This window comes from Leguminivora glycinivorella, chromosome 12, assembly GCF_023078275.1.
Source record: "Leguminivora glycinivorella isolate SPB_JAAS2020 chromosome 12, LegGlyc_1.1, whole genome shotgun sequence".
Lineage (NCBI taxonomy): Eukaryota > Metazoa > Arthropoda > Insecta > Lepidoptera > Tortricidae > Leguminivora > Leguminivora glycinivorella.
The window spans coordinates 24,099,293-24,112,013 of NC_062982.1; the positions used below are offsets into that span (position 1 = coordinate 24,099,293).

Consider the following 12,721-nt stretch of genomic DNA (forward strand, 5'->3'; position numbering starts at 1 on the left):
TCCAACGTTTCAGGGACGGCGTTGTCCCCGTGGCCTCGGAGAAGACTAAGCAAGCATGTTGCGACGATTTGAATACGTATGAAGTTTAAGGGCCGGTTGCACCAAACCGTTTGTGGCCGTTAAAGCGTTCGTTAAATTTGATTCAATTGTATGGTAAGTTCCATAGACGACTGCTGCGTGACGATGATGTGTCTGTTAAATGTGGTTGATGCAACTGGCCCTAAAAGTTTTGTGCGATCTGTTATACCACAAGTGTCGTTCATTTTGCTTGATGTTACTATAACTTGGTGTGGTAGAGGGTAATAGACCGTTCCTATCGAGCAAGCGACCGTAGGTTTTTTTTAGGAAAATTTAAAGACATATTTGGTTTTAAATTTTTCCAGTTGACAAGCGGGCACAATATCGGCGGAACAGGTGCCGCAACCGAATGGCAAAGGTAGTCTGGCTCTGTCGTGCCAATACGCAAGAGCGATAGGATAGATATCTATTACGAGCGTTTCGTTTCGTGAGCGTTTGTGCCATTCGGCTACGTACCCAGGGTTCCTTGTAGGCCTCTCGCACACGGGCTCGCGAGGCCGGCACCGGCAGTACTCACCGTGACGCTGTCGGCGGAGTTGTGGCAGGCGGGCACGATGTCGGCGGGACAGGTCTCCCTGCAGGCCTCTCGCACACGGGCTGGCGAGTACTCACCGTGACGCTGTCTGCGGAGTTGTGGAAGGCGGGCACGATGTCGGCGGGACAGGTCTCCCTGCAGGCCTCTCGCACACGGGCTGGCGAGTACTCACCGTGACGCTGTCGGCGGAGTTGTGGCAGGCGGGCACGATGTCGGCGGGACAGGTCTCCCTGCAGGCCTCTCGCACACGGGCTGGCGAGTACTCACCGTGACGCTGTCTGCGGAGTTGTGGAAGGCGGGCACGATGTCGGCGGGACAGGTCTCCCTGCAGGCCTCTCGCACACGGGCTGGCGAGTACTCACCGTGACGCTGTCGGCGGAGTTGTGGCAGGCGGGCACGATGTCGGCGGGACAGGTCTCCCTGCAGGCCTCTCGCACACGGGCTGGCGAGTACTCACCGTGACGCTGTCTGCGGAGTTGTGGCAGGCGGGCACGATGTCGGCGGGACAGGTCTCCCTGCAGGCCTCTCGCACACGGGCTGGCGAGTACTCACCGTGACGCTGTCTGCGGAGTTGTGGAAGGCGGGCACGATGTCGGCGGGACAGGTCTCCCTGCAGGCCTCTCGCACACGGGCTGGCGAGTACTCACCGTGACGCTGTCGGCGGAGTTGTGGCAGGCGGGCACGATGTCGGCGGGACAGGTCTCCCTGCAGGCCTCTCGCACACGGGCTGGCGAGTACTCACCGTGACGCTGTCGGCGGAGTTGTGGCAGGCGGGCACGATGTCGGCGGGACAGGTCTCCCTGCAGGCCTCTCGCACACGGGCTGGCGAGTACTCACCGTGACGCTGTCTGCGGAGTTGTGGAAGGCGGGCACGATGTCGGCGGGACAGGTCTCCCTGCAGGCCTCTCGCACACGGGCTGGCGAGTACTCACCGTGACGCTGTCGGCGGAGTTGTGGCAGGCGGGCACGATGTCGGCGGGACAGCGGCGCGCGGCGTCCTCCCAGGAGAGCCCCACAGCGGCCATGGCGCCCGGCGCCAGCTTGGCGTCCACGATGCTGCGCCCGCGCCAGTACGCGCACAGCACCGCCTGCTCGCCCGTCAGCGTCTCATCCGCGTACGCGCAGCCTGACGGGGAAATATACATGAAAACGAGTGAAAAAATGCTGTGATAACCGAGGCACCTAATATACCGGACCGCCTCTTTGTTTTTATGGTTACAAAGGTGTGTTACGATTACGATTTAGGCGTTATAGCCATATAAGATAAGCTGACGCAATACTTTCGATGCTGACAGTATTACTAAAACATATTTTATTAATTTCCAATTCCGTATACTTAGCTCAATACACTCATTTGTAAACGTACGATACGATCTGTTTCCGTTTAGCACATTTAGCGTCGCATTGAAAACGATAATACCCGATTCGTATAGGTTTCGTCATAATTTAATTATCATATCAATAAGAAGTTTCATTTGGTGGGTTTTAATTTTATAACTTTAAGTATGTTTGAAGTATCGACTGTGACTAAATTTAGACAAAAATAACTAAGCAAAAGTATATTAAATTTAATCTTGGCTGTCATCTTATGATTAATATTTCAAGATGTTAAGTTATATGTTCAACCGGAAGTGCTGAATTAACTGTAGGTATGTATCCTCAAAAACTTTTTATGTCGGATGTGATATTCAACTATAGGGTGAATACTGAATTATTAAAGTTTAAATTCCAACTAATAATCAAATCGGAAATCGGACTACTCTCAATAAAAAGAAATGTGCGTGGAGTTTCTTCGCGCGGAAGAAGTGAAACTTCGTAATGTGGAAATCAAAATAGGAAAGGGTATTTTAAATATTGGCAACACCGAGCGTTAAATGTTTAACGCTGTCAGTCAGGAAGCCGCATTAGCGGTTTCACTTCAAAAATGTCGTAAAATAATGTAAGAATACAACTCACCGACTTCTCCGACGGAGTGTCCGATGATGCCGTCGGGGCGCACGCCGAGCTCGCGCAGCACGTCCACCAGCGCCACCTGCACGGCCGCGATCGACACGAACGAGTTGATCACGTTGTCGAACGCCGCGTCCGGCGCCGCCGTGATCACCGTCTGCAGGTCCAGCCCGTGCGGCTTCAGCGCCGCCGCCGAGCGCGCGATGCTCGCCGCGAACGTCGGCAGTCTGAGCAGGGTCTTAGCCATGCCGGCCCACTGGGAGCCCATGCCGCTGAACACGAACCATACAGGCCGTGGCTCGCTCTCGCTTTCTAAAACTTCGATGACGGGTGCGGAGCCGCGCGCCGGGTCTAACACGGCGTACCCGCGACGAGGGTGACCGGGGATAGCTTGCGCGTGAATAGCGTCTAGCAACCCGTGTAGTTCAGCGTCGCGTTGGTGCTCGGCGGCTAACTTGAGCATCTTTTCTACTGCTTCATCGGTTCTTCCTGAGGCTAGCACGAGACGCGGCGCGGGGTACTCGGCGGGAGGGGGGCGCTTGCCGCTCTGGGACTCGAGGATGATGTGCGCGTTGGCGCCGCCGAACCCGAACGAGTTCACGGCCACTAGACCTCCTTGCCAGGGGGTGTTTTTGTCTACGACCTGAGAGAAAATATCCAGTAAGTATTTGCTTCATAGAAAGTTAAATGAAATGAACTATTTATTTTTCCGAGTAGGCATAATCCAATGCGCATATGAACGTCAAATAAAGCTTCTTCGGCTCTAACCCTACGCCTCAGCCTCGAGAAAATTTCAGTCCCCTCTCAGTTGGAGGGGGGTATCCACTATGAGACCGGCAAGAAACTCGGCGGGGCACTTCTTTTCAAAACATTACATCATATAATTAACATGCATTAAAAAACAAGACACAATTTAACATGCAAAAGTATTCATCAAAAAATATGAATTTGTTGACTTAGTTTTGGAGTGTTTGGTTGTTAGTTACCTTAATGCGGCCGTCGCTGAGCGCAGGGATGTCAGTGTTGGGGCTCTTGAAGTGCAGGTTCCCGGGGATGACGCCGCTCTCCATGGCCACGACCATCTTGGCGATGGAGCAGAGCCCGGAGGCGGGCTCGGAGTGGCCCATGTTGGACTTGACGGAGCCGAGGAGCAGTGGCGTCTGTCGGTCCTTGCAGAACAGGTCCGCGATCGCGTTCACCTCTTCGGGGTCTCCGACCTGGTAATAGAGCAATAGTGTCAAGCATATAGAAATATAAACTAATACAAAGTAGTTTTGTGTTTCACAGTGGCGACGCGTGAAAATTTTTGTTGGTAAAGCCGGAGGGGTTTTTGGGATCTGTTTTGTATGGATTTCTACAGATACTGCAGAATTTTAGGGAACCCGTTGGGAATCGAGTGGTATCGACGCTACGCCACTGGTGTTTCAAAGCTTGAATCTTATAATGTATGCCTTCAAAAAAAAAATATACAAAGTATAATTCATAATATAGTATGAAAATGAAAAAGCGAGCGAACTTTTTTGTTCGAAAGTCCTAAGCGGGAAGAATGTGTCCCTAGATAGTGTTGATATGTCGTGAGATAAAATGAAGTTCTTGTTTATAACTTTATAAGGTTCGCCTTAGTTTGCTTTATAGACAGATGATTTCGCGTAGATTATTATGTTTATTGCATTGTTACGAGTATGTTTGTGATTTATTAGGTATGTGCGTTAATTTCGTGCAAAAATACACGTATAAGTTTAATGGATTATCAGTATTATCACTACTTAAAGCGAAGCTATGCCGGCGTATCATGCTGCCAATTTTATCACTTATCCACGTGGATAAAGCATCCGTCACGCTTTAGCAAGCATGTCAGTGTGAGAGTGACAGATGTCTTATCCACGTGGATAAGTGATAAAATTGGCAGCATGATACGCCGGATGGTTTTGTTTATATTTTTAGCCATAAACGTACACTAAAGTTATATAATAGTTGTTAAGTACCTTGGTGCCGGTGCCGTGCGCCTCGACGTAGACGACGTCCTGCGGGCGCAGGCGCGCCTCCTCGAAGGTCTCCTGCGCGAGACGGCGCTGCATGCGGCCGTCCGGGTACGTGATGCCCTGCGCCTTGTTGCCGTCCGTGTTCATGCGCGCGCCGCGCACCGCGCAGTACACGCGCCGCGCCGCGCCGCGCCGCTGCAGCAGCACCGCCACCGCCGCCTCCGACCGCACGTAGCCGCGCCCGCTCGCGTCGAACGCCGCGCAGCGCCCTTCCGGCGACAGCATGCTCAGTCTGTGGAAGTTCAGCGAGTTGGCGGGCTTCAGACACAGGTTAGTGCCGGCGACGATAGCCGCGTCGCAGTGTCCCGCGCGGATAGCGCTGGCGGCTTGCGCGAGGGCGAACATGGAGCTGGAGCAGGCGGTGTCTATCGCGTACGAGGGTCCCTTCAAGTCGAAGGTGTATGAGAGCCGGTTGGGGAACATGGCGCGGCAGCAGCCGGTGAGCGCGTAGCCGTTGATCTTGTCGACGTCGGCGGTCCACACCTCCTCGGTCTCGGAGTTGGAGACGCCGACGTAGACGCCGGTGCGCGAGCCGCGCAGCTCGGCGGGGCTGAGGCCGGCGTCGACGATGACCTCGTGCGTGAGCTCGAGCAGCAGCCGCAGCTGCGGGTCCATGAGGTGCGCCTGCTTGGCGTGCACGCCGAAGAACGTGGCGTCGAAGTGCGCCAGGTCTTTGAGTTTGCCATTGCGCTCCGGCAGCCCGTGTACTCCTGCAATAAAAACAAATACAAATGTCAATATTGGTTTTACCGGAAATAAAATGGTTGAGCACTGAACAGTGGAATATATAGTACACAAGGTGTGTGTCACAAGGGAACAACTACCATACTGATTTTTTACATCACATATGAAAAAATGTTCACGTTAAGTACATATTTGTTTTCATTACCTATGCAAAAAAACGTGTCCTAGAACAAAATGTCCCTTTCATCGCTTCTAACAGGAAAAATGGTTTTTAATCTAAAGATATTGTAAATTAAATATTTCGCAATTTGTATGGCCCTGGGATTCGCTCGTGTATTACAGGGGAAACACGTGACAATAGGGTATCGAAACGTGATTAACCTATACATAAAAATATGTTGTGAGGAACAAGCGATAAACATATCGTGACATAGCTAGGAATTAATAACTGATCGTAAATTAGGACCGTCGTGCATACATTACTTACATATAACTCTTATTAGGTATTTGTTTTGTTTAGGCATATCCTTATTATTATATCCTTATATAACAGCCTGTCTTCATTGATTTCCCAGTGCGTCATGTGAACTTCATTTTGAATATTTTGACAACATTATCAGCGTAATTGCAAATCATTGTTTATTTAACAATGTAAACTCCTGACAGTAATTTATGTAACAATGTTAATCGTAGGTACCTAAACTTGTCGAGGGTGTTGAAATTAGATAAGATTCAGATTTCTTTGTTTCATGATAAGAATTACACTATAAATTTAAAGAGGCCGTTTCTTTTAAGACTCTTATGAGAGTTATGAGCTATTTGTTAAAAGGCTAGAAGATTCTTTAATTGACGGGGCATTCATCCGGTTCCGGAGTTTTATAGTAAACTGAATATAAAATAATTTATGTAATATTACTTTTTTTTAAATTTTTGTGTTGTATTTTACCTTTGCATAATATTTTTGACATAATTTATTGAATTGAATTGCGGCGATCATCGCAGAGATCGGGCACTGAGATCACATGGCCCTTCGTAACATAATATTTGATTTGGCGAGTTCAGGGTCAATGCCGGCGCGCGCGCATCACGCCACCTAACGGTGAAAGCTGCCGCCGCCCGCGCAGATCGCGAGCCTTATCACGACGGCGCAGAGTTCACGGGCAGGTTGCAGTTGTTATAGTACACCATTCACCATCAGCCGACGCGAACACGCGACCAAAGCTGTATTCCCTTTCTCACGTGGAAAACGCGAGGGACCAATATAAGCCAGTTCGAGTTCTATAGAGCGATATAAAATAGTTGAATTTAAATAACATTTCAGTACAAATTTTCCGTGATAACTTATGATTTGATGTGATTTTTATTAAGTGTTAATAATTAGTTTTATGTATTAGTATTACCTGTGTTCTAAAGTTAGTTTCTAAGCTTCGCTCGGTTTTATTAGGGTTCCGTACCTCAAAAAGGGAAAACGGAACCCTTATAGGATCACTCATGCGTCTGTCTGTCCGTCTGTCACAGCCAATTTTTTTTATTATATCGTGTTTCTCGAAAATCCTCGTTTTCCGGGACCTAAGACTAAGCTAGATCGATTTTTCACATCTGTAATCCCACATAACAAATTTCAGCGAAATCGTTAGAACTGTTTCCGAGATCGCCGGTATACATAAAAAAATCTACAAGAATTGCTCGCTTAAAGGCATTAGTTAGATATAAGGACCAACTAACACTGGTTATCCGGAGCGTTCGATGCTCCCGCGCACAATAACGGCGGACCTACAATTTACCGGAACAATGCGATGACGACACGCTCGCGGTTATGATACAATACAAATTACTCCTCATCAAGATAAAGGAATTTTACCAATTACTTATTTATGCAATCTTATTTTCATTCATATATTACGCAGACTTTTTTTAAGCCAACTTTGGTCACGCTTTTCCCTGGCACTTTATACAAAGTGCAAAAAATATGAATACTCGACCATAATGTGCAGGGACCTCAAGCATGTATATTTTTATTGCCGACTATCCCTGCCTGTTGCTGTGACGTAATATGGATGCTCCCAAAGAATAATTATAATTGGCATACATTCCGCGAGTTGAGAGATTTTGTTCGTGTTATCTCTAGTAACGTATGAGTATGACATAAGAGTGGCGGAAGGTGACCGAGAGAGACCTCGCGGTCGCTCGGCGCCGGCGCGCGAGATAATGGCCAAGAGCACGCGGTCCCTCGCGATAGCCACGATACTCTCACGTTGGCATTTTACGAGTACGCGGTGGTTCCTAATGTCATGTAACTAATCATAATTTAACATTTAGCCCACGGTTCTGATATTAGTACAAATTAATTGTTATTAAATTTGCACAATTCATATGGGAGAGAGATTTTCTTTTGTATTGTTTGATTCGAAACTGAAATAATTCAGTAACATTCATTCAATTTCTATATGTATGTACAATGTACATCACCATGAGATTATGTTGATATACTACTGATGTATGCCACTACATTTTTTATTCATCAATCCCCTTGTCGATATAGTATACAAATACATACCTATAGTATAACTATCATGATACAGTATAACTATATGACATCTTATTGAATTTAACCAAAGAATAAGAAGAGACTTTTAGAGTTTATTATGGAAGTTGTCTATTATAATCGCGGTTCAAACCCGGCGTTTAGGTTTTAGATAAATTACAAATTTAATCTAAATATACACACAGAGCTAAAGAGAAATGCTGCAAAAAGAAATAGAAAAAGACAAGAAATAGTAAAGAAGGAATTGAAAGAAGAAAGACAAAGTTTCCGTACACGTGACAAAATGCCATAAAAGTAAACAAAGAACTACATTACAAATGAATGTATTCCACGTCATTTTGTATTGCATGCCTCTATAGCCACGCCCGCGGAATCCTTACAACTGCGCCCATCTCAAGCCGCACTCCCGACATCATCCAACAACCATTCCATCCATGACATACTTCCGTAACAACTGTATGCAATAAGAGATCTATATAGACTTGACGTGTAACGCGTATCTTCGCGTGGGTGATGATACGTAGCCCTGTAAACAATTTGTTTTTTCCCTTGACCTAATGTTATCTTTCTGTTTATTTACAATACACGTTTGCAAATCTTTGTAACTGTTGCGAGGGACACTAAAGAAAATTCTTGCGAAGACAATATTGTAAAAGTTATTTTTTAACCCCCGACGCAAAACGATGGGGTGTTATAAGTTTGACGTGTCTGTCTGTCTGTGTGTGTGTCTGTCTGTGACATCGTAGCTCCCGAACGGATGAACCGATTTAGATTTAGTTTTTTTGTCTGAAAGCTGAGTTATTTCGTATCGTATTATAAATCAGTATCAAGTTGATTCTGAAAACTTGCATGACTTGTATCCCTTGTGTATGGGGGTGATGTAAAAAGTAGGTTTAGTTTTCTTTAACTTTGCGACGCTCGATATCTATTGGAAAGACGCGAACCTGTATTATACATAAGTATGTATAATATCAATACGAATACTGTTATATCTCATAGATTATATGCACAAGTAGAGCGGTTACAAGTCAGTACAATTACTTTATAACACTTTAAATTCTTGCGTTTTGTACACATTTTTACCACCGACATTTTTACCGACGTTTCGGCCAGATGCACGCTAAAAACAGTCAATGCAACTGCAACCTGGCCGAAATGTCAGAAAAAGGTAAAATACTTAATGTTGTTTTACCGCGTCCGACCCGCGTGTGACTTTAAAAGCAAAAGTACTTTATACCTTCAGAGCATTGTGTTTATTTCTGCCGCAATCCTTGTAAAACTGTGCCAATAATACCGAAATGTTCCGCGAAAATAAGATAACATGCGGGATCAACCGATACCACAACCTGCCAGTTTGCGCTCGTATTGACCCCTAATTACATCATGATATTATTGAGTTAGTAAAATATTTGCTCCAAATTTTCTGCCCATTCAAAGGTTATTACTAGAACCATACCATAGTAAAAAAATAAATAAGAAGGAAATAAATAAATAAATATAATAGGACATTTTTACATAGAGTTTGAGTCCCACGATAAGCTCATGAAGGCTTGTGTTGTGGATACTCAGACAACCATATAGGTACCTACATAAACAAATATACAAATACAATAATACATATAGAAAACATCCATCATCCCATAACAACAAATATCTGTCTATAATGGTTGTCTATTGTTTGCCCGACAGTCATTTAACATAATATTCATTTGCCCGAATCTAACTTGCCTGAATTTCATTTGCCCGAATGATTTGTTTACCATAAAAATCATATGACATACTCGTTGTTTATCCGAATATTACCTTCCATAATCATACAATGCCATACTATTTGTTAGCCATATTATTAAGTGCAATAATATGGTTTCATAGAATATTCAAACGCCATAAGCAATTATTGCCATATTAATTGTTGCCCATATTATTACCTAGCCTAACCTACTTTCTGATAGCAGTTTCATTTTCCAGGGGTCACAGTTCTAACCTAACCTAACCTACTTTTCCAGCAGTTTCATTCTCCAGGGGGTCACAGTTCTCACCTAACCTAACCTACTTTCTGATAGCAGTTTCATTTTCCAGGGGGTCGTAGTTCTAACCTAACCTAACCTACTGTCTGATAGTATTTTCATTTTCCGGGGGGTCACAGTTCTAACCTAACCTAACCTACTTTTTAAGCAGTTTCCTTTTCCAGAGGTTCACAATTCTAACCTAACCTAACCTACTTTCTGATAGCGGTTTCATTTTCCAGGGGGTCACAGTTCTAACCTAACCTAACCTACTTTCTGATAGCAGTTTCATTCTCTAGTCCTTCTAGTACCTATTATAGTAGTTTTCGATTCTGCCAAAGCACATTATGGAAATTGACTTTTCTGGACGCTAATTTGTATGACAAATGATGGTATGGAATGTGGTAATTACGGATTTCGATGATTCTGACAAATGACATTATGGAAACTGACTTTATGGGAAACAAAGTTTCTGGCACTAGATTAATATAGTAAACAATGATTATGGCATAAGATGTTATGAGAAACAATATTATGATTATTGAATAGGATGGCAAATAAAATTATGGCAAATGAAATTCTGGCAAATGGGGGTATCCCGTCTATAATCTATAAGGAACAAATATCTGTGTCGTCCCACAAATAAATGTCGTTAAGGGATTCGAACCCAGAACCATCAGCTTAGCAGGCAGGGTCACTAAGCGCTAATAGGCTAGAATGATCGTCACGATAAGGAGTAAAAAAGAAGTAGGTGAGGCTCTTTTTACACTACACAGCTCTTTGTTATACCTTTGTACTGTGCTCTCTTCCGGACTTTTCCTTCATGATCACCTGACATGACATGTAGTGTCTGATTAAGATCTACATCTGAGACAATAATCTGACTCAATATTCTCACGACTTTGATTCGTTTATCAAAACAAAAGGACACGCAAGTATATTGATGTAAGCAATGAATTATTAATATATTCAATAAAAAGGTTAATTACTCAATGACTCATATTACATATTTCATTACTTATACTTGATGGTGAAGAGCTATTGCAAGTATTTAACCTCTGTGTAATACCCTTAGGTATTGTAGATTTTTATTGTACACAACATAAATTGTCAAGATCTCTATGAGTTGTTATGTAAGTGTCACTAAACAATCGGAAGGTACACGACGTCAACCGCATGCAACGGGCAGTTTCATTAAGTTTTATTAAGCTGTAAATCACGCAACCTATCACTATCACGCTTATATTTTAAGTAGATAGGTGTAAATAACACTCTACATCTATTTCAGGTGTAGGGTTTTTGGGTGCCATGATCTCGAGGGTAAATCCGCGGCAAGAGTAACATGAGTCACGATTTTCTAGCATGTTCCATTTATTCACGATGCAAGTTCAAGTGATAATCTATCTCTAAATAAGTGTTACTTTCCCGATATATGCATAGATCGTTTAATTTACAGCTATAGCTATAGTTCTAATAAACACTCAATGAACTCGTTACTTTTACGTGGATTCACCCTCGATGTGTCTACAAGTTATCTGAATTAAATGGGACTACAAAAACCAAGAATAAGTGGAAAATAAATAAATAAACTATCCTTCATTAATGACCCTCTAATATGATAGGTTCTCTTATAGCATTAATGATTTAGATTTAGATTTCTTTATTTCATGATAAAAATTACACTATAAATTTGCTACATGTCAAAATTATGTTTATCTTCTCATCATGATCGTCAAAAATTACATAATAGATTCCAAATAAAAATAATTGTGTCTCCCAATAAGGATCGTCATTTACAAAGAAAGAAAATACACATGCCAAGCTAAATAAAATTAATAAATTAAGTTACAATATCATGAAATTATCACGAAGCAAGAAAATATTATATAACAGAGAAATATAGGTATAATTATATCATTATTATTAATGTTCTAAGTATTTGTTGTAAGAGGTTTTATTTTATGATATTACTGTGTTCCATAGTTAAAATAGTAAGCATTCAGTGACACTTCCAGAAGATGCAGAAATTTTTGTATAGAAATTGAAACCATAAAATCATAACCCTTGATCGAGTTGAAGTTCTATTACGAATTTCGAAAGTCATAACCATTTAGGTATGTCTTTAGTAACTTTGAGTAACTATTATGATGCTTTTACCAGCTGACAGTTAATCCACTTCTTATCAATTGAAGTTCTGTTACGAAGTCATACCATATACTGTACAAATGTGTCATTAATAAGTACTTATAAGTAGGTTGGTATGAACAGCTGATAGAGGTCAACCACTACCACTACTACCAAACCATATAACTATTTATAAAGTGCGTGCTCACCGGGTGTCCAGCGGCGGTCATCAGCGGTGACCAGGTCCACGCCGTCAAACAGCTGCTGCGCGAACTCCTCGATGTTGTTGGACTCGGGCAGGCGGCCCGACAGCCCCGTCAGCACCACGTCGTCGTCAGCGCCTCCGCGGCCGTTCGCTACGCTCGGCATCTTTCACGAATCTGCAACAAGCACAACCGTTTCACAACTTTCCACAGTCTGCACTGCACCGGAGAAAGAGGGTGTCTCACCTCTATCGGATCAATGAAACACCTGAATGGTCTCCACTAAATCACTTCGCGGATTCGATTGTTGAAATGCGACCGAGCTCGGCTACCTCCCGGGTGAGATTGAGAGGAGTTGGGGACGTGGACAGCGGCGCGAGCACGCGGAGAGTGGAGTCGGGCGCGGGCGGCGCGCGGTTAAAAGGGCCCGATATCGGGGTCGCGACTTGTCAGCTGCGACGCACGTCGAGGCTCTGCCTTATCACGGGCGCAAGGACGAGCAAGGTCGACTGTTTTCCGAGTGACCCGTCCGCTTCGACCTCCACGGGGCTAGC

General features: G+C 44.2%; 1 protein-coding gene across 3 annotated transcripts in view; it reads right to left on the minus strand.

Moving 5' to 3' along the window:
* The window catches only part of LOC125232137 (fatty acid synthase), a 73,960-nt gene that overhangs the window by 15,317 nt on the left and 45,922 nt on the right, over positions 1-12,721 (minus strand). For 2 of the 3 annotated variants that reach the window (XM_048137766.1, XM_048137767.1), the window contains exons 2-6: positions 12,174-12,344; positions 4,549-5,315; positions 3,550-3,780; positions 2,570-3,206; positions 1,546-1,739 (exon numbers count right to left, since the gene is read on the minus strand). In XM_048137766.1, coding sequence (XP_047993723.1) covers positions 1,546-1,739; positions 2,570-3,206; positions 3,550-3,780; positions 4,549-5,315; positions 12,174-12,333 — 1,989 coding nt within the window. In that variant the 5' untranslated portion in view covers positions 12,334-12,344. Of the gene's footprint in view, positions 1-1,545; positions 1,740-2,569; positions 3,207-3,549; positions 3,781-4,548; positions 5,316-12,173; positions 12,345-12,413; positions 12,554-12,721 lie in introns of those variants that run through there. The other variant, XM_048137765.1, reaches the window with a different exon arrangement.